Source organism: Eurosta solidaginis, chromosome 3 (assembly GCF_040869045.1).
Source record: "Eurosta solidaginis isolate ZX-2024a chromosome 3, ASM4086904v1, whole genome shotgun sequence".
Taxonomy (NCBI): domain Eukaryota; kingdom Metazoa; phylum Arthropoda; class Insecta; order Diptera; family Tephritidae; genus Eurosta; species Eurosta solidaginis.
The window spans coordinates 179,895,176-179,922,190 of record NC_090321.1 but is presented as its reverse complement, the minus strand read 5'-3'; the positions used below and the strand labels follow the sequence as shown (position 1 = coordinate 179,922,190).

Genomic DNA, 27,015 nt, shown 5'->3' with positions numbered 1-27,015 from the left:
AATAATAATAATATTCTTCGCGATATGTATCCGGGGAGATAGAGCCCACTTTTCTTCCAGAATGTTGTGTGCTAATGGGAGCATTATTTGATAGGTAGGTAGGTAGGTTGAACTGGCCGGTCCATGAGGACCTCACATAGACTGATTGAGTCCGTAGTGTTACCAGAACTTTGGTTTAACGACCAAACTGAAAAACCCTATCAAAAACCAGGACCTATGTTATAAAATAACTCCGTCCTCTTGGCAAATACTAGAAGCTTCCTAGGACTTAAGCCACTTGCTGCTTCTAGATCTGACAGCTGTATCACTCCTAATAGCTGGAGTCTTAGCCTGGCAAATGCAGGGCACGAGCACAGAACGTGCTCGATCGTTTCCTCCTCCAACCCGCACTTCCTACATCTGCTATCACTGACCAAGCCTAGTTTAAAGGCATGTGACGCCAGAAGGCAGTGTCCAGTCAGAATACCCGTCATGAGTCTTTTTATTTGATAATCCTACACGTTTTAGGCCGACTCCATGTGCATCTGATAAGGCAGATAACTTTTTTGCTGAGAAACTTTTCATGACGAAAACAAAATCGAAGGGATATTGCCAAGCCACCATATCAATTTGATGTTAGTTGTTCGCCCGCTTTCAAAAAGGAAAAAAATATACTCCGAAAATTTTATTTTTACTCCGCCCTAGTCGTTTACTCAGGTAACAGTTTTAAATACTCCGAACACTGGTAACGAAATATGAGAGAAATGTAATAAATCGAAAAACTTCAAAAGCGCTACGTCATCAAACATTTTTTTCAAATTCGATTACAAATGCAACAATTCCGGAATGCGAGATCTTTGCTGATTTTTTTATGATTTTTTCTTCACACTTATGCTCCTACAATCACAAAAATTTTATAGGCTGTCTTGTTTTGATTTCGAATTCAAAACACATTGCGAACATTTTCTATTAGCAATATAGGAGATTACATATATCGTATTTTGTATGGAAGATTGATGTAGAAAACTTCACTATTTATTTCATTTAGCCTCTGTGAAATTGGCATACAAAAAATCAACTCGTGTATTATATTCAGACATACCGGCGTATAAGCAATGCAATAAGTTTTTTATGGGATGACATGAGGTCAAGTGCATAAAGTCAATTTACCACATCAAATACCCATAGGCGTAATTGAAACTTCGCACACACATCAAGGGTCGGTGAAAATGCAAAATTTTTTTCAATTAGAAATTGGAAGAGAAGCTCGGTCTAAAATCTCTTCGGATTTATGTTGTATTTTTTTATTTGAAGTAGTCTCATAAACAATGGAACGGAAGAAAATTTCAACGTCTTTAACAGCCATTAGATTTAGGTTGCGAATTATGTCACAAACAATTTAATTTTTTGGATTTTCGATTCAACCAAAATCAAGGAACCTTCAAATAAACACGCACTTTTTAAAATTATAAATTTCTTACTTGTTTTATTTCTTAATCGAATTATTATTATAAGTTTACTCTTTTTGTTCAATGTTGTAAATGTAAATTATTGTAAATCGTACATTAATATTTTAACAAGCTATAACTATATACAGTATAAATACATTTAAAAATACTATACGTTTTAGGTCTAAATGGTGAGATTACTAGCAACGTAACTTATCGAATAAGTATTTATTTATCTAACATTGGAAGTGAATACAAAAAGTACTAGTCGCTAATTGGTAAAAATATACGAGACGCAAAATTTGCGAACTGTTGAGTAAAATATTTCTTTTTGTAAAAATTACATTTTCGATAATATCACAATTAATGAAAAAACATATTTATTTACAAACATAGAAACATAAGCAAAGTATTTGCATTTGTAACGTATATTAAAAGCAAACTAATATAAAATATTAGACTCCGTCGAGTATTAATGTGAATGTATTAGTGACTACTATATTTTAGGGAAATTTATTTAATTTGTGCTTGCTTTCATTTTTCCCAATTAATAATAATAAAAATCGAATCAAACCCAAAAATACAGCCAGAGTATTGATTGCATAGAGAGCAATTTAAAATCAAAGCGTTTTCAAAAAAAACGTAATTTCTCCTTCACTTCGAGAAGATCAAAATCCGATATCGTTACGCATATGCAGAATAACTACGAACCGCGTATGCGATAAGCCAATTTTTCACAATTTGATTTAGTCATTGCTACCAATTAACGATTCTTGTTGTTCTTCGTCGTTTATTCTAAAAAAAAAAAAAAAAAAAAAACGTGAAATAAATTGTTTCAATAAATGTGTTACATAGTTAAAGAGCATATTTGGTATAAACAGCATAATACAAGTATTTGGTGTTTGCATTTCGATGAAACATACCTGACAATATTTGGCTTTTGGCACCGACATAATTTGCGATAAATTACTTTAAACAACTTCATCAATGGATCTGAGTCATCGTTACGTATAAGCAATGCAAGTAACATAAGCGCCAAAAATATGGGTATTGAACCCATATAAAACATAGGTGAAAATGGCTTACGTTTTAAGACGACATCAAACACAATGGAGAGTGGTATTTGTAGAGACATGGCAATTGTGCCAATTAATGAAGAGGTGAGAAAGCAGCCCCTTAAAGAAAATAAAGAGATATTTAATATTTAATCAAAGAATTAGTAGAACTAATTAGTAGCATATTCAGCTAAAAACATACCATAACCATAGCGCTTCCGAAATTACAGTACCAACTAAACCATTTAAAAATAGTAGAGCAAATTGATTTTGATTTGGTAGCTCGAATTGTTCGATTTTTAGAAAATTTAAAATGAAGAATATTGGCCACATAAGTAGGAGATTCCACAGACCAACAAAACCTGTGAATAGTAAAAAAAGGGGTAAATTACACTGTGCAACAGCATTTTTTGCGAGCACAATAATTACAACTCTGATAAAAAGACCGCGAGATATAGTGAGAACTCAAAACAAGAGGTTAAAGCGTTCTTATTAGTTATTTGGCTTACAAAGGATATGAAAGGACACAAAGATAAAAAAAAGAGATATGCTGTCTTGAAGTATGTAGCAATTTATCATGAAAAGCTTAGGCCCACTTGCACGACAAATTATCTTTTTAACTCAGAGTGAGGTGACATGAGCGTTCAGCTCATACACTTTTGACAAACTTTTTGAACTAATATTGCGTTAAAAAGATAATTTTCTGTTCTGCAAGTGGGCCTCAATCAGTAATACAGCTTTGTAGTAAACAAAAGGCCAATACGAAGATCATTAAAAATATGTTGAGTTCTGCTTTTAATCTTTCAGAAGGTTCAATCTTCTAGGTCATTCAGGCCCTCCTTTCCGTCAGGAACTTCAAATCGCCAGGGCCTCATCTGAATAATCAGGATTACCACGGGTGTGTTGCTGACAATTGGGTTTGAGAATCTGTAAATTGCGTTGGCAACCCCTTGAATCATCACTATCCATATTTGATTGCATACATAATTATTTCAAGTACAAAATAAATACTACTGAATCACTTACCAAAAAATAATGGAATATCTACTTTTTCCTCAGTGTCACTTTTTCGTTTCACAAAAACTAAATATGCGGCATAAAAGAATGCACTAAATGAAGCCAAGAGTGCACCTCGTGAAAATTTCGTATCATGAACATCAGAAATAGTGACTGTAACCTTAAAGTAACAAAGAAAAACATGTTTGCACGTTGCTCTAAAAAAATATGCGCTCCTTGAACTTACAATTCCCCCAATATTCATTGCCACTGCTATACATTTGGTTATTGTAAATTTATCACCCACAGCAGAAGGGAAAAGTTCAGCCAGTACAAGTGTGAAAAATGATGATGACGAACTAAGCAAAGTTACCATTGCTGTTTCACCCAACTCCAGTGATAATTGAAAAAAATAATTTGCAACAAACCACTATAAATAATAAATTTTCATTAACTTGAAAATGCAGAAGTATTCATCTCTTACCAACAGACAAAAAAGTAATGCTGTCTTTGCAGTTTTGTGATGCGATTTTTGCCTGCGTATGCGCATGCTTGCCGCATAGGAAAGACGTGCCATTAGCGCTTCGGTTGCTTCATGTGCAGACATTTCACGTACCTCAGCCATTTTACTAAAACGCACACTGCGTATGCTGGAATCATCGCTCTCAGTGCCAGAGATGGCACCACTAGAACGTATTGGAACGAATGTAGGATCACTCTTAAATGCAAAATGATAATAAAGTTTTTGAACATTCATTTCAAATATGTATTCAATAGCCGGACATACCAAAGAGGGATTGGTTGAGTAATAATTCTCATCGTTAGCCACTTGATCCATTACCTACAACAAATAGATACGACTTTTAGAGGTGTTAAAGTATTTGCGAAAACGTTATTGGAAAAGAAAGTGAATTATGGAATTGTTGAAATAAATTACACGCAGGGTCTGTCCCCTTCAGAAAGTTTATCCATAACCTCGGAATGTCATATTTCAGAACTTGTTTCGAAAACACGCAATCCCAGTATGTTATTGAATAACGCCCTATTAAAGAATTTATTAGAAGATGCCCTACCTTAGAACTGCTTTCATACACACTCCATCAAAACTCAAATGTGTTGAATTCGTGCTGAGATATGGCATTTGCGAAACAAATCCTGATATAGTGCGTTCCTGAAACAAGTTCTGAAATGGGCGAAACCAATTCTAAGATATGACGTTTTCAAAGCGGTGGCTTCCTTTTGTACAATATCCATATCCTCTTCCTTTAGAATGGAGTCGTGGTTATTTTAGAATTAGCATCACCATGATCCTCTCCTCAATCCAAAACTATCAGCAGTGGAGTTTACATTTTTACCTGTACTTTCGAATGCAGGCACCGAAACAACCCGATACTTTTTTGATTAACATATGCCATTACGACAGTGCTGTTTCAAACTTTTTTAATGAGTGCTTATGCTGTTACCATAAAACCAACAAATAGCCAGCACAGTATATGCTTGTACTTCTCCAGTAATGTGTCGAAACTTTTAGATATACATTTTTGGATATACATACCGTATAATGGCCGTTTTGACGTTCACATGCCTCGCGCCATGGAGTCACCAATCCAATGACGACCAAATAAATAGCAAACATAGATGTTTTGAAGTATGTGCAAAAGAAGGGCTTATCAAATCTTTCATTCTCGTAGAGAAACTATAATAGAAGCATATGTCAATAATAAACTACAACAACAACAAAAACATGTAACAAATAAAGATGCGATTCCACACATTCCTAAATCTTATAAATATACCTTTGTTAATTCACTGGACGATACCCAAATTACATCAACTAGCAATAATACAATAATTCCAAGTACGAGCTTTTGTGTTTTGCTCAACATGTTTTCTTTTAGTATTAAACTCACGCCGGCGGCGTTAGTTAGCCGGCGTGTTGCTTGTGGTGGCGCACTCGTAAAGTTTTTCAAATTTTCGCTTAAGTATGTGTTCTGGCCTCCCTCTCCTTTTCGTCGTCTTAACTTTATTTTGATAGTTTTTAGTCGCTTCTACGTCAAATAATAGTACCCTTGGTTTTGTTGCGTTTCTTTTTCTTAGCGGAACTTAAAAAATGTGGTTTTTCGTTAGTAGCACTTTGAGTCTTCGAGTTGATTTTTCTTTTTATCTTGGTTTATTTGAATTTAGTCTGTTAAATTGAATATCCTATTGCAAGGCTGTTCTACTGTGTTGCTGTATAATGTGCTTTTTGCCGCTAACTGTAAATAAAAACATTGTTAATATGGCAACAAGGAGTTTTAGAACATTTATGCCCGGTTTTTTTCAGATCGAGTCCAAGCTACAGTTAAAGTTGACTAGAGCTCAGCACTGCTACAACAACTAGAGTTTAACCTTGTCACTTTGGTCGATACCATAAAATTTTACTGATCATCTCAGTTTAAGCGGCCAAAGTGTCAGGGTTAACCTCTAGTCAATTTTAGCTGTAGTTAAATCTCGCACTGAATAACCGGACTTAGAATATAAATATCCAGCAGGACATTATGCGCATTATGATTATAAGGAATCCCCACTTTGGACGTCGGTGGTAACACCTAGTGCTATGAACTGCATCCGGATTTTTCAACTATCCGGATAAACCGGATATTCGAATACCCGGATGGCTAAGCAAAAAATACGGCTATCCGGATATCCGGATTCACAAATGGGAAATCAGGATATTCGCTGTTCGGCTATCCGGATACGTAAACGGAAAATCCGGATATCCGTATGTCCGGATACTGGAATATAAAAGTTGAATATCTGCTTATCAGAATTGAACGAAGCAAACGTCGAAACATTATTCACAAAATATGTTTATAAATTATTAAATTAACATCAAAAATTAAAAAGCTACAATTTTACAACCAAGTGAAAATAAGAACAGTGCCATTTGTTTATATTGTGAAAAACCGCTGTTAATAGATTTAAATGCCCCACGAATTTATTGTTATTAATGTTAAATAAACATATATGGTACATCAATTTGTTGCTTGCACTGGATATCCAAAAATACGGATATTAACCGGATGTTCATAAATCCTGATATCCGGATAGTTTCACAAACGAATATTAACCGGATATCTATGCCGTCCGGATCTTATCCGTGTCAACGGATATCCATATGGATATCCGGATATTCGAATATGCGGATAGTACCAGCCCTAGTAATACCGCGTGACCACCTATTTTGCCGCTAACAAATATTATCCGGAATTTGCTGGCAGATAAAATGGTGTTTGTCGTTTTCTTACGCCGTGATTGGAATATACCTAACATGCTGGAATAAAGTCCTAGATGGCGCTGGTTCGCTCAATCATTTTTTGAGCAGCAGATGAGCAAGCTGATTCCGGCCATAACCTTCGACTGGTCAGAAGAAATCGTACTCAGGGCAATCGAGATAATGGGTGATGGCGCTAGAAATTATAATTAAGGTTCAGAAAATTAAGCCTATTTAAAATTGCTGGTGGTAAAGGCGCTTATATATAAAAAATACGCCAGAATACTTTGTGTCAGTATGTGGCAACTTCTAAAAAATTTGGCTATTCCAATCATATTGAAATAGCCCATGCTCCTATATACACATAGTACACGCACAATTTATACTCCATATCAATAATGCAGACGTGATTAATTAAATTTTCGCAGTGGGAGGCAGGAGATAAAAATGCAATGTTGCATATACATATATACATATGTACGCTCATATCAATATCTTCTAAACAATGCGCAGATAGGAACACATCTATGTGCTTCGAACATCACTGAGATTGAATTATGTATATGCAAATTATCTATAATTAAATTAGTGATTTATGATGATTAACTCAATCCAAGACTGTGATGGCGACAAATATAAAATCAATTGTAAATATTTTTGTATATGGATGATAAGAGCAATTGGCACAATTACAAACAAGAATCGAATTTTTTCGTGACTGCTATACTATAACCTGCTTAAATAGTCTTGAGTTATGAGCAAAGTTATTTCATGCCGATTTCACACAGAGGCGTAATGGAATAATTAGTCAATTTTTCTACATTAAAACCCTAATCGAACTCAATCTTCCATACAAAATTCAAATTCTTAATTATCTCATTATTGCTTCATTGAATGCCTAATCGAGTGAAAAGTCGGTTTTGCTTGGTGCTTCGAATTTTATTGTCAATATAACGAATGACAATCAAAAATAAATTATTTTCAATAATTTATGAAAAATTGAAAACACGAAAAATTCAAAATTTTATTTTCGCTGTATTTGCTAAAAAAGACAATGTGGCGTTTTCGAAAATAGGCACATATTTGGCTGGGTGTTGCGCATGCAATGTATTTTTATTGTATTTATAGTTAAGATAGGAAATGACCGCTTTCCATTTTAACTATTTTTTGTAAAAACGAAATATTTTTTTGGGGCTGCTGACAAATGTTCGCTTAATCAAGCAAAAGGTCCTTTATGAAAAGGGAAGCTTAATTATTTCATTAAATAAAATGGTGATTCGATTAAGTTTCTGTGTGAAAACGGTGTAACGATAGAACGAAATATTTTGGGAGTCAGTTCGCTGTGAGCTGGCTTGTTGTTGTTGTAGCGATAAGGATGGTTGATGGTCCTTTGTAGCATGCAGATCCGTTACGTTCCGGTAACAATGACCATAATGGTACTAGCCCGACCAACTCGGGAAACCTTCTAGGCCATGACGCCCTCCCACCCCCTACATCCATGAGAAGTTCGGGGTCCCAGTAGACCCGGCTGTTAATGAAACAGGATTCGCCACGGGTAGGTGAGATTGAAAATTGGGTTGGAAAAGCTATATATTGCGCCGGCAACCCTTTGCGAGGGTTGCGCTACACAACCCCTTCAATCAATTTGGTATTTATGTCGCCTCTTACGACAGGCATACCTACCGCGGGTATATTTTAAGCCCTCTAACCCGTTGGGCTGGGTGTTGGTAGGCTCTTTTGAGAGGCATGACAACGATTTAAAGTCCTATGGAGTTAGATTACATTCTGAGTAGCTAGAAAGTCCGTTTGGCTTTGAGTAGTATCTAATTGTTTTGGAAAAAGTTTTTTTCATTCTTCATATGCCTAGTTCAAGCATGCGTTTGAGTGTGCAGTGATATGTGAGTGTGTGTTGCTAAGATTCACTTACTGCTAATCGTGGATTTATATCCCTAGAATGCACCTCTTCCTTACTGAGCGCTTCACTTATTCTATTTAACTCTATATCAATGTTTGGTTACGGCACTATAGGGATTTCCACAACTTCGTTTCTGGCCAGCCTATGTACTTATTGGTTAAGATCCACCTCTATGTATCTCGGGTCCCAAGCTAAAAGGATAGAGCTACTATTCTACAAGCGCTTGTCCCCCTACGCACAGAACTATTGAGGAAATAATTTCAACAGAAGGTGGCACGACTACCACTACATTTTCAAGTAGCCTCCTGCATGTTGATCTCTACCACCAGGTTTAGGGCAACACATAAATTTTAGGGATTTTGCGGAATAAGATCCGGTTGCAGGGATTGCATTAAGATACTAGACCGACCATCTCGGACACAATATGATATGACCACATTGAACATTTTAGGCCATAGCCTCCTAGTCGGATTTGTCTTCCAACTAATTTTCAACCGCTTTTCGAACATGATGAGCTTTTCCAGTTACAAGAGAAACCATTTAATATCTCATCAGAAGCCCCAGGAACCTTTCTTAATCGAAGTCTGATAGTTCAGAAGTAATAAGTATTAGAGATATACGCCGCCGATAAGCGCCGCCGCCGATTTTCGACGATTTTCGCACGCCGCCGCCGAATGTCCAAAAAATCGGCGCGGCGCGGCGTTCGGCGCGTTACTATATTTTCAACTCTTTTAAGACTGTCTAGGCCATTTATTGTTCATTTCGAAAATTGGTCCGATATGGTCGAAAGGGGTATCAAGGGATGCGCATCACTGCCAGTTATAAAAATCCAATTGCGAAATTTAACACTTTCTAGCCGTTTAAAAGTTGTTTGAGAAAACAGGCGCTTTCAATGCCAGCTTAACACGGATTTTGCATCACCGAATTCACCAAGTTATTGAAACAAAACACTTAAAGAAAAGTTATATAATAAACTTGTTGTTGTTGTTGAACCGATAAGGTTTCTCCCCGAAGGCTTTGGGGAGTGTTATCGATGTGATGGTCCTTTGCCGGATACAGATTCGGTACGCTCCGGTAACACGGCACCATTAAGGTATTAGCCTGACCATTTCGGGAACGATTTATATGGCCGCATTAAACCTTCAGGACATTAGTCGCCTCTTACGACAGGCATACCTACCGCTGGTATATTCTAACCCCCTAACCCGCTGGGGGAATATAATAAACTTAAATGCTCACTTCGCATAATTAAAAAAAAAAAAAAACTACTAAAGTACAATGAATTTAAATAAAGTGCCCTAAGTTGAACATATTTTCAAATTGTTCTCAAGTTGTTAAAAAAGAAAGTTACCCAAAAAAGGTTCCGAATTTTATATCCCGATTGGCGAAATCAGTGATGCAAAATCCAGTGGTTTAAATTCTCCTTTGAAATGATTCTCAGCTCATAATTAACTTGCATACATCTTCAACGCGTATGAGAAGGGTTTGAAAAATCACTTTATTTGCTGAACTATAAAATAGCGTCTGAAATCATAATTTTTATTTTCACACTTTATCACTCAATACCAAAGTCTCCCGGTTAGACATTTCCTAAAGTTGGCGGCCCTATCCCCAACTAGTCCCTTGGAGTGAATTCCATTGGATATAGTCTATCAACCATGTTTAAATATGACCAACACGTGACGGCTCCTATTACAAATGTGAATACGTAGGCACATTTTTAACCAGGTTAGGTTTTGTCCTTCGCAAGAACACACAAAGAGGTATAGAAAAAGCTTTCTCAAGACAGTCGAACAAATAATGAACTCTTATATCATACGGCCGGAAACGAAGGCTATTGAGGTCAATTTATCTAACACAAACGTCTGCAAATTTTGATCTACATTTTAAAACTTTTATCCACGGCCCTTGTGAAGTTTAAATTATGTACATGCGCCAAGGATTATACGCAATGATATCCACTTAAACTGCTTATGATTTCGAGGGCGGCATCCTTGGCCGAATAGTTACTCCCTAGCATTTCAAGGTGCTTTTTTGGTAAAGCTGAAGCATAGCGCAACAAAAAAATCCGCCAGAAAGTCTTCGGAGCTACACCTAGAGCTTCTAGGAAAGTAACGTCGACGAAGGTATGAGTTTGAAGTCGCAGTCCTCTGGCATATGGTATAAGGGTCAGGATGCGTGGTAGCGACTGGTGGTCGAGATTGCTACTGTTCGCACGTCGGGAATTGTTGCTCTTAAAACAGCTGAAAAAACTGAAGGCGCCCTTTAGCGCGATCAACAATAATCTAGCATTGATGCTAATCGTTAAAACTGTGCCCAAATTTTATGAACGGATCACGAGATTTTGAGGCAAAAACCGCGGATCTTTCCCAAATGGCCGAAACGTCGATTTTCTTAAATACATATAAACAAAACCTTTCCAAATATTATTTTTTAAAATTTTCGCTTTACAATCCTCCCAGATCTTCATCCGCAAGTTAATGATATTGTTCCAGATCGTCAAACATACAATTGACGTCAGCAGTATGTTTCCATATCTATTAGTTGTGGACAATGTGATACTCTGAAGTCCCGCCATTCAATTCAGAGGTTTACGCCGGCCACGCCGCCGTCGCCGAGTAAGTGACCGGCGTAAACCTTTAATAAGTATAAGGACCTAAGTTAAGAAAGGTCTTGTTGCGAAAAAAAAAATTTTCCCCGGAGGCTACCTGAAGCGCAAAGTATTGCAAGTTTATTTTTCGAACCACATCGTATCGTGACAGCTTTAATCTTGGTACAAAGTTGTGGTCACACTCCTTTTACTGCAATGGCTTTTTCTTTTCTGAAAATAATGCCGCCCTATCACGAAGACGGAAAGAAGACGCCATAAAAAAGTAAAAACATTTAAAATGCCTTTGGTCTTTACAATTATATCCTTCCCTTGTCATGTTTTATGAACTTTTGCCTCTTATTTATATACAATTATAACGGCTTAGGTACTTCAGCCTAATACTGTGTATATATGTATGTACCACATAAAGCGAGATCAATTATCGGCAATTTTATACGACAGCATGACACTGCTAATACGCGTCCAAAAATATCGAGAGAGGTGTCAAACGACGCGTCTTGACATCACTATTAATAATCCGAAACCGGAAAAGAAATATTTTAATTCGGTCAAAAGATATTAACGAAAAACCAATAAATGACCCGCGGGTCCCTCCGAAACCGGGGGTGGTATCTGTAGGGTTCTTATTATTTTTATTTAACTTTGAATTTTAGTTACTTTGAATTTTGTAATTTTCAAATGTATTATCAATATTTTAATTTTCAATATTGATTTTTCAATTTTCAAAAATTTTCATTATTGTGAAAAATAAAAAATAAAATAGACGCATACATTTAACCGTTTTAAAAAATATAATTTAAAGTTTTGTTAAAATAATAATACGTGGTTTCAATTACTACATTGGCGATATCTGCCTATTTTAAAAAATTGTGTGTGTGATCATACAAATATTTAAAACCGATTTTAAATATATAAATTATACGGGATTCCTAAACGCAACTGTAGTTATTATGGAACATTCTTAAATTAAAATTTTGCAAAGGAGACGATTTTTCTTGTTCATTGCAGTAACTTGGTGTGGTGGAATTATCAAAAACGTTTTTATTTTGAGGTCATATTTGACCAAGATAATTCAGACGGCTGTTCAATTCGATAAAAATCGCAATATAGTGCACACCGCCACAAATTATACAATTTGCATTAAAAAAAAAAACTAAATAAACAATATAACTCAATGAAAAGTATATACTAAATTTAAGTCGTATCATAATCGACATTTGCTTCTAACACCTGCTATGCATTTTTGATTTGGAACCTATGAGTTCTTTGAGCAAGTCATTTATGCGTTTGTGCGAATGAAACGTTCTATTAAAATATTTAAATTAATTAAATCACATAAAATTAACGAAAGTTATTAAAAAGGAGGTCCACATTTGTCAAATTCAAATGCTTCAAAACAGTGAAACCAGCATCAATCAATCTGTCAGACGCTCAATCCTTTCTAAAGCCATTGCATAATTTCATCAATCACTTTTAAAGCCATTGCACAATACATTGTCCAATTTCATCAATCAATTTTAAAGCCATTGCACAATATTAAAACCGTCAAATTTCATCAATCAATTTTAAAGCAATTACACAATTTAATAGGGAACAAAATTTTGGAAGAAGAATTTTGAGGTTGGTTTGTTCTAAGTTAAATATATATATATTGTTTATTTAAACAGTTATTATAAAATATATTTTTTTTTAATACTGATATTTAATATTTTACTAAATTTGTAAACTCCTTCTTCAATTTAGTTAAAATGTTCCATTCTCCACGACACAATACACACACTTCTATACTCACACAAAATTTAAATGATTCGCTTATTGATTTACAGAATAATTCTTCTCAAGAAGAATTAGTAAATCCATATGCAAATCAAAATAATTCCGAAATTTGTGCTACATCTGTCAAACTTCCACAATTTTGGACTAGTTGTCCAGAAGCGTGGTTTATACACGCTGAAACACAATTTAGCACCAAAAATATAACTCAAGAGAATACCAAATACGAACACATTATAACAGCACTTCCACAAGGCGTAATAGTAACAATTTTAGATTTTATCCAAAACCCTCCCCTCACTAACAAGTTTAGTGAACTCAAAAAAGTTTTAATAGAAAGACATTCTCTTAGTGAAAATTCAAAGCTTGACAAAATCTTAAATGATTCTGAAATGGGTTTTCGCAAGCCCTCTGAATTTTATCGGTCATTAATTTTGTTAGCCGGTTAAAATTTTAGTGAAAATATTTTAAAGAGAATTTGGTTGAGAAAACTTCCCAAAAATTTAAATGTAATTTTGGCTAGCTCGAGTTCTAATAATATTAATGAATTAGTAAAATTAGCGGATAACATTTTTGAAGTTATGAATAAAAAAGAAGTTTTCTCAGTAAATACAATATCAGATACAAAAGCTCAAAATACAGTTATTGAAAATCTAGTTAAAACCACTTCTTTAATGTGTGAAAGTTTTCAGAAACTTTCTTTGGAGTTAGCAGAAATTAAACAGAAGTGTTGTGAGGACCAAATATAATCCATTAATTTGGCCCACACAAAACCACCACCCCATAACACAGGAGCAGTACTACAGACAACACGAGACACAAACAAGTCTCTGAAACATCATAAAAACACGATTAGCAACATTGCCAACACAACACGGGACACAAACAAGTGTCAGAAACATCACTAGCGCAACAAGTTGCCGCAACACGCCACAGCAACACCGTAACCATGGCAACGCAACGAACTATGCTAGCAACATCAAGAGCATTGGCTATAAAAAGGGCAACACGAGAAGACAGGAGGCAGTCAGCACGCGGTTGTGGTTGCGACCGGAGCTACTATTGGAGCGCTCTGGAAGGCATATCGGTTTTGACCATTGCAAGCCAGTGCGTTTCATAGGAGAAAGTCGTGGACTGAAGATTGTAGGTAAGCAGGTTTTGACCGCTCTACAACGCTTTAGATCACGCTTGCTCCCTCGCAAGCAAACGCCCTCCACAGCATCGTGATCCCGCGCTCAGCCAAACGTCGTCCGCGGCAGAAGTACGTCGGCATCCGCAGTAGGAGTGAGTCGAGGTGAAACGCAACAACGTGACTGTACCGAGGCTAACGGATCTCACCTAACGGGGCGCAAAGTTGCGATTGTCACCTGAGCAGCAATTGAAGGGCATCTGAAAGGCGTATCGGTTTTGACCATCGCAAGACAGTTCCCGTCATAGGAGAGAGCCGTGGGTTGAGGATTGTGGGTAAGCTGGTTTTGACCGCTCTACAACGCCTTAAACTACGCTCGCTCCCCGCTAAGCGAAGGCCCACAACGTCACGACGCCAGCAGAGTTACGCAAACGCACGACGTTGGCCACAGCAGAGTCACGCATACACACGACGCCAGCAGAGTTACGCAAACACACGACGTTGGCCACAGCAGAGTCACGCTTACATACGACGTTGGCCGCAGCAGAGCTACGCAAATATACGACGTTGGCCACAGCAGAGTCACGCATACACACGACGTTGGCAGCAGAGCCACCCATAAATACGACGCTGGCAGAGCCACGAATACGCACGACGTTGGCAGCAGCAGAACTACGCGTACATACGACGTTGGCCGCAGCAGAGATACGCAGGCATACGACGCTGGCCGCAGCAGGCTTAGCACTGCCACTAACCATAACAGGAACACGCCGGCGCAAGGGGTCACCGAGACACATTCACACATACCTAGACGACGACCAGTACGGCGCCCTAACAGAACGTTCCTAACGGGACACGAGGGACCGCTAGCCCATCACGAATTATAAAGCAAGCAATGAAATTAAGTGAATTATAGATACACATTTTATACATTTTATATTATAGTTTAGGGAATTTACCAATAAAGTGAATTTATATGAAAACGATTTGCAAGGCGCCCCGAAATACAAATTCATTGTAAACGAACCTTGGACACGGCGAGTATACCCCAGCAGTTGCTGAAGAAGCACCGGGGCAAGGAAAAGCTTCGTTACAGTGTATAGGAATAAATCTAGGTCGCGTTCTAATTCTAGGAATAATTTTAGAAATTCTTTAAGGCATCGTTCTAACTCGCGTAATAGCCCAAATTGGTTGTGTAGATTTCACTACAAATTCGGAAATAATGCTAGAAGTTGTGAACAAGTTTGTTCTTATAACAAAAACAAAGATTCAACAAACTAAATTCTTCCGTTGTTGCAGCGACGAACAACGGAAATTTAGAATTTTCGACGCGTCGCTTATTTATTTTTGATAGAGAAAAGAAACAAAATTTTTAATTTGATAGTGGAGCAGAAATTTCGGTATTACCCGCGTCTAAATTTCCTCATACGAAACGTTCAGACATAATTCTCACTGCAGCTAATGGCTCAACAATTGCCACTTACGGGAAAAGGCTTTTAAACGTAAATTTAGGTTTAAGACGTGAATTTCCCTTTACATTTTCGATTGCGGATATAGCCAAGCCAATAATTGGCGCTGATTTTCTTTGTAAATATGGTCTTCTTATAGACATTAAACATAAACGTTTAGTAGATCCTTTAACCAATCTCTCAGTTAATACAGTATCCTACTTTTGTGATATTCCATTACCTAAATTATTTGTGGTTGACAATAAAATTACAAAATTATTATAAGAGTTTCCGTCACTTATTTCAGAGCCAGATTATACTAAACCTGTTAAACATACAACAGTACATCGACTTGTAACAGAAGGTAGTCTTCCATTTTCTAAGCCCAGGCGCTTAGATCCGGTAAAATACAAAGTCGCGAAAACGGAGTTTGTTTTCTTAGTTAAAACAACAGGCATTTGTCGGCCTTCAAATTCTTCAGTAGCATCACCACTTCACCTTGTACCTAAAAAAGAGATGAATGATTGGCGTCCATGTGGTGATTTTAGAAGATTGTAACTGTTCCTGATCGTTATGCCTTACCTCACATTCAGGATTTTAATCAGGGCTGTCATGGAATCCAAGTCGGTTTCGCGTTTTGTCGGAATTACAAACCAATATTGATTTAAATTGGTGTCATAAAACCGTATTGGTTTTCGAATGTAAATAAAAGCGATGTTTGAATCAGCTGTTTTGCGGTGCACCGGCAATTTTGATGTTAATTTTTTTGACAAAGTTTTATAAAATAGTTGTTTTGTGCATTTAAACAGAAATAAACAAATTTGTTGACAACAAAGTGGCATCAGCAGTTGTAGCATTTATATTATTGGAAGAAGAAAGTTGCGAGAAGGTCAATAGGAAAATTTGGAGAGATCGCAGCAATCCAATTGAGTTGCCAGGGACAGCGTATTTAAAAATATTTCTTAATGTGGGTTTCTAAATATTTATAGTGTATTTGCAGTTACATTGCATACTATCGCATAAACAAAGAGGCTTTCCGAATGGTATTGGACACCATTGAAGGACGACTAACTCGCTCGAAAGTTCTGCCAGTGCTGCAACTAATTGCTACGTTACGATTTTTAGATGAAGGACCGTATCAAAGATCAGTTAGCAAGGATTCTAGCATGAGTGTAGGTAGAAGCACGGTGTCAATGATTTTAGATGATATGCTTCCTGAAGCCCTTCGCAATATCTGGATGCTTCTCCATAAATTCAGTCAAAATACTGTTTTGCATTGAATTTTTATGTTTTCCTCTATTAAGAATGAAAATATATGTAAATTTACATTTATTTTTATAAAATAAACCTTTATTTACTAACATTTTTAGAAAATACTCAACTGCAAGAGAAATAATACTAGGAACAAATTAAATTCAACAGCATTTAACTGATTTGATTGTTTCCGATAGCAAAATCGATATTATCGGATTCTGTGACACCTAAAACCGACACTAATTCCAATTCGAACACTAAACCGATAACATTGGATTTCATGACACCAAAGCAATTATTTTGTCGTTTTTAAATCCAATTCCGACAACAATTGGATTCCATGACAGCCCTCAATATGAACCTTCATAATAAAAATATATTTTCAAAATTATCACCAAATTCCTATGGCTGAAGAAGATATTTATAAAACTGCTATTACAACTCCTGTCGGTATGTTTGAATACATGAGAATGCCTTTCGGGCTTAGAAATTCTGCACAAACCTTTCAAAGATTTATAAATGAGGTAGTAGGTGACTTAGATTTTGTATATGCTTACATTGACGACTTACTTATTGCAAGTAAAGACGAAGAACAAAATTTAAAAGATTTACGTATCCTTTTTCAACGCCTTACAGAGTACGGTTTAAACATTAAACCAAGTAAATGTACTTTTGGTGTAACAAATATAGATTTTTTAGGACATAACATTTCTGGAACAGGTATTCGACCTTCCGATGAAAAGGTATCAGCTATTCGCAATTTCGAACGTCCAAAATCAGTTAAGCAGGCACAGAAATTTATTGGTATGGTAAATTATTATCATAGATACATTCCAAAACTAGCAGAATTTACAAACAAAATTTTCCCCCAGCGGGTTAGGGGATCAGAATATACCCGCGGTAGGTATGCCTGTCGTAAGAGGCGACTAAAATACCAGATTCAAGGGGCTGTGTAGCGCAACCCTTCAGGTTGCCAGCGCAATATATATGTGGGGCACCCTGTGAAAACTTCTGTATAAATATTACATTATTATATTTTGACATTCTCTTTCTACAATGTACATTGTTTTTGTAAGCTTACAGTTAGCAAAACTGAACATTTTTTGATCATACGATTTTTGTACTCAAGCTGTAGAACACGCGCTAATTTTCCTTTAAAGAAAACTTTCAAGTAATTAAATTTAAGGTTATCAATATTAAACCGACTTTTTTATTTACTGGAAAATTAACTCCCTAAGTGTTTCGTCAGGCAAGAACACTAAATTGAACAGTGGTAAGAAAATCTCCCACACTGGTGACCCCGACGTAATCCTGATTTACAACACACGTACACTCTAGTGTGCCCTAACGGAGTACAGCCGCAAGTTCCGTTGTAAGAAACACGCGTTTTTTTAGAAGTCTAGCATTACCGAAAATGCCTTCCGACAGCGGCATATCTTCACCACCGACGAACCTTCCACAACAACAAAATCAAAATTCGGCAGAAACGCAACCAACTGAGAGGCAGGCCGCAGTTATCTACGCCCGGCTGCCTGTCCCTGCAATGTCTAGTTCCAACATAGAGGCGTGGTTTACGTCTATGGATTTTTGGTTTACAGCCTCTGGAATCACATCAGACAAGCAAAAAGCAGCAACCGGTTTTGCAGCACTGGACCCCATTGTGGTTAGTCAAGTCATCGCCGACATGCCACAGAGCGACAAATTTGAATATGTCAAGACAAAAATCATTGAGCATTTCGCCGATAGTGAGCAGAGACGTCTCAATAGGCTACTATCGGAACTGCCACTAGGTGATAGAAAGCCTTCGGAGCTGTATTTGGAGATGAAACGAGTGGCAGGAACTACCCTGGGCGACGCTGCTCTTAAAGGACTTTGGACAAAACGTTTACCAGCCTTTGCCCATCCGGTTATCGCTGCATCGTCTGGCACAGCAGCAGAATTCACGAAGATAGCCGATTCAATAATTGATGCCGTTGCTCCCCAACAAGTAGCGTAGGTACGAACAGAAGCATCTGAATTAAATCAACTTCGTACAGCAATAGAACTTATCCAAGCGAGTTGAGAGACTCAGTTCGAAATCACGCTCTCGCTCACAAACTCGATCAACACCGACAAAGTACAACAACTCGAAAAGCACGAGCCGGCCGCAACAAACTAGAAACAGAAGTCCATCATCAGCCAATGCCGAATGTTGGTATCATCAGAAGTATGGCACTAATGCTCGCAAGTGCCACAGTCCCTGCCGACGCCGACAACGATCAGTTCAAACAATAACAACAGATGCTAAAGATTGACTTGAAAAGCAGGTGACGAAATGTAGCGAAAGTTCTGTCACCGACCGCCAAGTTTTTCGCCTCCAGGTAAGAGATAAAACAACGAGTACAATTTTTCTCATCGATACGGGAGCAGACGTTTCCATTCTCCCACTAACAACATTGTCATATGATATTCGTCCAACCGCCACAAAATTGTATGCAGCAAACGGTGCTGCTATAAAAGTACTAGGGGAAAAACGAATTAGATTAGACCTAGGCCTTCGCCGCGATTTTGTGTGGTCATTCCTAGTCGCAGACGTCACACAAGCCATCATCGGTGCCGATTTCATAAAATTTTATGATCTGCTTATCGATATGCGACGAAACAAACTTATAGATAAGTTAACATCTCTTTCGACATCACTAGGAGAATCGAACAAGTGTACCGCAGCATTAGTAAAAACATTCATAGGAGGAAATGAATTCGCAAATATTTTATCAGAGTTCCCGTCCATCACAAAGTTAGCACCGCTTGGATCCAAAACAACATCGACAGTGTTTCGAGACCACGTCGCCTTTCGCCCGACAAGCTAGAAGCTGCTAAAGCAGAATTTGAATTTTTATTAAAGACAGGTATTTGTCGCCCATCTAGGAGCAACTGGTCAAGTCCGCTACATATGGTGAAAAAGAGTGATGGTACGTGGAGGCCGTGCGGCGACTACAGGGCGCTTAACGCACATACACTCCCGGATCGATACCCATTGCCCTATCTGACAGATTTTACCAACATTTTGCGAGGTAAGCAAATTTTTTCTAAAATAGACCTGCAAAAAGCATTCCATCAGGTGCCAATTTACCCTGATGATATTCCGAAAAGAGCAATCACGACTCCATTCGGATTGTTCGAATTCCAGTTCATGACTTTTGGTTTGTGCAACGCTGCACAAACATTTCAGCGCCTTATAGACGAATTCTTACGAGGTCTTAACTTCGTATTTCCCTACATTGACGACATATGTGTTGCGTCCGAATCAATCGAGCAACACCGGCAGCATCTGCGTTTAGTCTTTCAACGCTTATGCAAAAACAACCTCTCTATTAACTTTTCTAAATGCGAATTTGGTAAAGCTGAGATCAAATTTCTGGGCCATCTTGTCGATGCCCAAAGCATTAAACCCTTGCCAGAAAAAGTATCGTCGTTGTTAGAGTTCCCCAAACCAGCAGTGGCCAAACATCTGAAGCGCTTTATTGCCATGCTAAATTTTTACAGAAAATTTTTGCCACATGCCGTCGACTATCAAAAATATTTACAGAGCCTTATTTCAGGCAATAAGAAGAATGACCACACGCTGCTTGCATGGACATCAGAGGCTGAATCCGCTTTCCAACGTTGCAAAGAGGAGCTTGCAAACGCAACTCTGCTGTTTCATCCATCCCACGATGCCGAATTGTCTTTGCACATCGACGCCTCGGATTTCGCAGTCGGTGCCGCGTTGCATCAAATTGTAAACGGTGAATATCAACCTCTTGCTTTCTATTCAAAAAAATTGACGCCACCTCAGTGTAAATACTCTACTTATGACCGAGAGCTGACTGCCATGTACCAGGCAGTTTCACATTTTCGATATATGATAGAAGGAAGAAGATGTCACATTCTCACTGATCATCGTCCACTTACGTACGCCTTTGCCCAAAAGCTAGGTAAAACCGCTCCACGCCGAGCCCGACAGCTTGATTACATCGCGCAATTCACTACCGATATTCGGCATATAAAGGGCGAAGCCAACATTGCAGCAGATGCCTTCTCGCGAATCCAATCAGTTCACGGCACCATCGACTACAAAAGCGTAGCAGAGGAGCAGCGAAACGATGATGAACTCCAACACCTTTTGCAATTAGGTACAAATTCAAAAACCTCACTTATTCTAAAGCCTTTCATACTTCCAGATACGAATGTGAAGCTGATTTGTGACACTAGCACATCGCGTGTGCGCCCGTATATTCCGAAAAAATTCAGAACGCAAATACTTACGAAAATCCACAGCCTATCGCACCCCGGCGTTCGCACCACAACCAAGCTAATGACGTCTAGATTTGTTTGGAAAGGTGTCAAAAGGGATGTAACAAATTTTGTTAGTAGTTGTGAAACTTGTCAACGGTCGAAGGTGCAGCGACATACGAAATCATCACCTGAAAAATATGCATTGCTACAAAATAGATTTTCGCACATAAATATCGACATCGTTGGACCTTTTCCGCTATGCGACGGGCAGCGATACTGTCTCACCGTAATAGACCACTACACGAGAATGCCAGAAGCGATACCAATCCCAGATATGACAGCCGAAAATATCGCTAAAGCATTGACTACACATTGGATCTCCAGATTTGGTGTACCAGAACGCATCACATCTGACCGAGGTAGACAGTTTGAGTCAGCCGTTTTCAAAGAACTGGTTTCTACAATCGGGCCCAATCATCTTCGTACTACGCCGTATCACCCCCAATCCAATGGTCTCATAGAACGTTGGCATAGAACGTTTAAAACTGCCATCCTCTGTCACGACCCTGACAAATGGACACATTTTCTTCCAACGATCTTACTCGGCCTCAGAGTAGCATATAAACCCGATATTGGTGCATCGCCAGCAGAACTCGTATATGGAACGACGCTCAGAATTCCAGGCGAATTTTTTCAAACGACCAAATTACCCGTGCCGACCAGCGAATCGGTTGCAAAATTTCGCCAAGCTATGGAAAAGCTAAGGCCAACGGAAACCACATATCATTCGCCACCATCAACGTTCGTTTCACCGAAACTGCTGAGCTCAACACACGTTTTCGTCAGAAATGACTCCATACACCCTTCGTTGACACATCCTTACGATGGTCCTTACGCTGTTACACGCAAACATCCAAAATACTTTACGGTCATCATCAAAGGCCACCCTAGCAATATTAGCATTGATCGACTTAAACCTGCTTTTTTAACAAACACCGATCTCGAAACGCCAGCTCATCCTGAGATAAACCAAACGCCGCAAAAACATATAGAACCGCCAACTCACTCTGAAACCAATCAGCAGCCACAAGAAAACATCGAAACGTCAACTAATTCTGAAAAAGGACAACCTGTACAGGATAGTAGCAAGAGCGTTCCGACGAAAACCACCCGCACTGGTCGCCAGATTAATCTTCCTCAACGATACAGATAGCTTTCGTCTGGTGGCGGAGTACTGTGGGGCACCCTGTGAAAACTTCTGTATAAATATTACATTATTATATTTTGACATTCTCTTTCTACAATGTACATTGTTTTTGTAAGCTTACAGTTAGCAAAACTGAACATTTTTTGATCATACGATTTTTGTACTCAAGCTGTAGAACACGCGCTAATTTTCCTTTAAAGAAAACTTTCAAGTAATTAAAGTTAAGGTTATCAATATTAAACCGACTTTTTTATTTACCGGAAAATTATCTCCCTAAGTGTTTCGTCAGGCAAGAACACTAAATTGAACAGTGGTAAGAAAATCTCCCACATATAGCTTCTCCAAACCCAATTGTCAACCTCACCTATCCGCGGCGAATCCTGTTTCACTAACAGACGAGGCTCTGGCGACCCCAAGCTCCTCATGGAATTTGGGGGTAGGGAGGGAGGGAATGGCCTGAAGGTTTAATGTGACCACATAAATCGTTCCCGAGATGGTCGGGCTAGCACCTTAATGGTACTATGGTACCGGATCGTACCGGATTTGTATCCGGCAAAGGACCATCACATCGATGACACTCCCCCAAAACCTTCGGGGAGCAACCTTATCGCTACAACAACAACAACAAACAAAATTTATGAGCTAATTAAAAAAGTAAGTAAGAAACGTGACAAAACTTTGGTATGGGACGAGAATTCGAATGAAGCTTTTGAATGCATTAAAGATAAGTTTGCATCTACGATATTGTTAAATCATTTTAACAAAGATGCTAAATTATCTTCAACAGTAGATGCATCTAACACAGCGATTGGGGGCGTTATACAACAAAATTACAATAATAAAATTGAGCGCATTGCATTCTTTTCTAAAAAACTTTCTCCAACTGAAATTAAATATAGTGCTTTTGATAGGGAGTTATTGGCGATTTACTTAAATATAAAACATTTTAGATATCTGTTGGAAGGAAGACAATTTACAGTTTATACAGACCATAAACCTTTGACTACTGCTTTAAATTCAAAAACAGAACGAAGTCCTAGACAAATGAGACACTTGGAATTTATAGCACAATTTACTGATGACATACAATACATTAAAGGAGAATCCAATGTTGTAGCAGATACGCTATCTAGAGCTTTTGAGGTTAATGTAATATATAATACAGAACTGAATTTTAAAATTTTACAAACTGAACAACAAAAAGATGATGATTTAAATCAACTTGTATCTGATTCACAATATCTAAATTTAAAACTAATTAGTATTCCCATTTTAAATTTTAATATTTGGTGTGAAATTTCAGGAGAAACTCCTAGGCCATTTGTACCGAGTAATTTGCGAAAGACAGTATTTGATATTTTACATGGAATAGCACATCCGGGTACAAGAGCTACACGACGGCTCATAGTTAAAAAATATTATTGGCCTAATATGAATAAGGATATTAATATTTGGTCAAAAGAGTGTCTTAATTCTCAAAAGTCTAAAGTTTATCGTCATACAAAATCCCCTGTTGTCAAAATTCAAATTCCCAAGAATAGATTTGAACACATCCATTTAGATATAGTTGGACCATTACCTATTTCAATAGGACATCGCTATATTTTAACGATTATTGAAAGATTTACCCGTTGGCCTGAGGCATATACATTAAAAGATATTTCAGCAACTACAATTGCAAATACGTTTTTTAGAGAATATATTTCTCGATTTGGAGTTCCGTTAAAGATAACAACTGATCAAGGTAGCCAATTTACATCGAAATTGTTTCAGAGTAAATTACTTGGTAGTCACCAAATTACAACATCCGCATATCACCCTCAAGGAAATGGTATGGTTGAAACTCGGTGAATGGTTTTCGGTCAGAATTTACGTTTGCCAGGGGAACTTGTTGTGCCATCAGCTAAAAATTTCTCATCAACTGAAGTTTTAAGTAATTTACGTGAACATTTTCGAAATGTTAGATCAAATTTAAGTCATCATAAAGATGCTGATACTGGAATTTATGTTCCAAAAGATCTTCAAACTTGTAAATTTTCATTTGTTCGAGTCATTAATAAACATTCATTACAACAACCATATGAAGGACCTTACAAAATTGTGGAAAAAGACCAAAAATGTTTTAAACTTGATGCATATAGATAATAATATTAAAACTATTCCTATTGATAGATTAAAACCTGCAATAATTGAAACAACGGAGACAAACAACACCAAGAATTTACATAAAAAGAGAGTTACATTCAATTTGTTTAATGATAAATTTTCTTGAAGGGGGAGTAATGTAGGGTTCTTTTTATTTTTATTTAACTTTGTATTTTAGTTACTTTGAACTTTGTAATTTTCAAATGTATTATCAATATTTTAATTTTCAATATTGATTTTTCAATTTTCAAAAATTTTCATTATTGTGAAAAATAAAAAATAAAATAGACGCATACATTAAGGCGTTTTAAAAAATATAATTTCAAGTTTTGTTAAAATAATAATACGTGGTTTCAATTACTACAGTATCCATAGTATTTTTGCGCAGAACACGTTTATGCGTTGGCGGCCGCGCTTATAAAAAATTACCCTGGGTGGGTCCAGCACCGGTTTGGAGACTAAAACTATATCCGCGCAAAACACTTATGTTCAGAATTTTTTTGTGGGTACCACAACATTACAACCACCACATGAAAATCGTCAACTTCAACTGCAAATATCTCCGGACAGAGATACAATTTTCGGATTATTGTTGTCGAGATTAATACGCGTCTTTTGAAACATCCTTCGATATTTTTGGACGCCTATGAGCAGTGTCATGCTGTGGTATAGAATTACCAAATTATCTAAGGACTATCAATTTTTAATCTTTCCAGAGCGTTTCAAATTCATCTAAATTGTTATACGATTGTGTAGTCTTTTAAACAAACAAAGACGATTCGTGGAACACTTTACTGCACCACAGCTAAGCCAATATATGTATTTATCAATTATTAAGTGATACACTCGTACGACCGATTCTCGAACTTATATATGGCAAGCCAGTAGATCGGTTACAACGTTTTTGCGCTTCTCAAGAACGGGCTTTATTTATTTTATTTGAATAATGGCTACCGCCACGGTGATGCACAATTGTTTTTGTGGGTACGAACACAACAACAACAACATGGAAATCGCCAACTTCAACTGCAAATACCTCACTCGATATTTTTGGTAGCGTATTAGCAGTCGACCCCTCAACTAGACTATTACCATTTTTGGTAGCGTATTAGCAGTCGACCCCTCAACTAGACTATTACCAAATTTTTATTTTCCGCCTTCGGATTAATAATACTGATGTCAAGACGCGTCGTTTGAACCTCTCTCGATATTTTTGGTAGCGTATTAGCAGTCGACCCCTCAACTAGACTATTACCGATATTTTTGATAGCGTATTAGCAGTCGACCCCTCAACTAGACTATTACCCAATTATTTAAAAATTATACGCTTTTGATTATCAATTTGGTTTGCTGCCGCTTTGCTTACAGAACAGCCCTTTCCCAACTATTTCGGCCTAAAGCTTGTCATTTTTCTTTAGACTCAACCAAATGATTCAGTTTCTCGTATGCCATTGGAATTCACACTTTATGTAGTAGCTAAAAACTTACTAATTTATTTTAGTCAGATTTGTTCTTCAATTTTGTTCAGTTTCTTTTTATCTTATATTTTTCCACTGTTCTGTTTTGCTTTTACAATATACGACGGCGATTTTTCTACAGAAAATTTTCAGAATGATTGCCATATGGTAGTTTGCTTTGAAGATATCAGCTGTTTCTGGCAGTGTTGTATTTCAATGGATCGACTGACTGTTCTACAAAGCCCCAAAAGTGCTGACTACATTGAATTCTCTGCCGTATGTACATGAGTTCTATGTTCGGTACGTTCATCTTTAGTACACAGAACTAATAGAAAGTAAGCGAGGCAAAACTGTGAGATATTAGCTGTGTTTTTTTTTTTACATCTATCTAGGTTTACGCTTAAACTTTATATGGACTGCTAAGCGTCAAACTTTAAATACACCTCTGAAATTGCTACACATAAAATTAGTACTACTACATTTCAATACGCATTATACCCAGATGCAAATGAAATATTGTTTCACCTCTGCACTAATTCTATGTATCACCTCTACAAATGGTGTGTGTCCACTATTCATCGCAATCGATTCAGCTATACGTTATACACTATGGCCACCAGAGGTTTGTGTCTTCGCTTTTCGGTACACCCCGTGCTGTAGCTAGTTGTTTAACCACTGCCGCTAGATGGGTCTCCTAAGCATTATAGAAGCGAGGATAAGCGTTTTTTTACTCGCAAACGTAAACGTACACGCGTGTAAAAAAAAAAATACACGGCTATTATAACCATATCACGCATCTATATATCAATGTAGAAGTCTGAGTGGAATGAGGATTTATTGAAAATGTGCTTTAAGCGCCATTGAACGTAAAGTTATCTGGCTTAAAGTAATTTGGCGCTGAAATATTTCTTAACATATTGCTTTCGGCTTAAGGGCCAATTAATGGTGACTTATCCATAACCAGATAAAACAGCTGATCGAACCAACCTTATGGAAATCAATGTAATCGATTAATGGTGCCATACAATAAAGCTAATACTGTTTTCACACAGAAACTTAATGACCTCATTTCACCTTCTAATGAAATC

General features: G+C 37.4%; 1 protein-coding gene across 4 annotated transcripts; it reads right to left on the bottom strand.

The window, feature by feature from the left end:
* Positions 1 to 1,450: 1,450 nt before the first annotated feature.
* Positions 1,451 to 26,106, bottom strand: LOC137244693 (solute carrier family 35 member F5). 4 transcript variants are annotated; one of them, XM_067774079.1, is made up of 11 exons: positions 25,959 to 26,091; positions 15,933 to 16,112; positions 5,275 to 5,733; positions 5,034 to 5,174; positions 4,266 to 4,319; positions 3,963 to 4,196; positions 3,726 to 3,908; positions 3,509 to 3,659; positions 2,685 to 2,844; positions 2,351 to 2,602; positions 1,451 to 2,222 (listed from the first exon to the last, which is right to left on the bottom strand). In XM_067774079.1, exons 3-11 carry the CDS (start codon positions 5,362 to 5,364, stop codon positions 2,174 to 2,176), a joined length of 1,314 nt encoding a protein of 437 aa, XP_067630180.1. In that variant the 5' UTR covers positions 5,365 to 5,733; positions 15,933 to 16,112; positions 25,959 to 26,091; the 3' UTR covers positions 1,451 to 2,173. The 4 variants fall into 4 exon arrangements, with proteins under 4 accessions (XP_067630180.1, XP_067630179.1, XP_067630181.1 ...); XM_067774078.1 differs by having other exon boundaries at positions 15,946 to 16,112; XM_067774080.1 differs by lacking the exon at positions 25,959 to 26,091 and adding an exon at positions 16,190 to 16,207 and having other exon boundaries at positions 15,946 to 16,112.
* Positions 26,107 to 27,015: the final 909 nt, after the last annotated feature.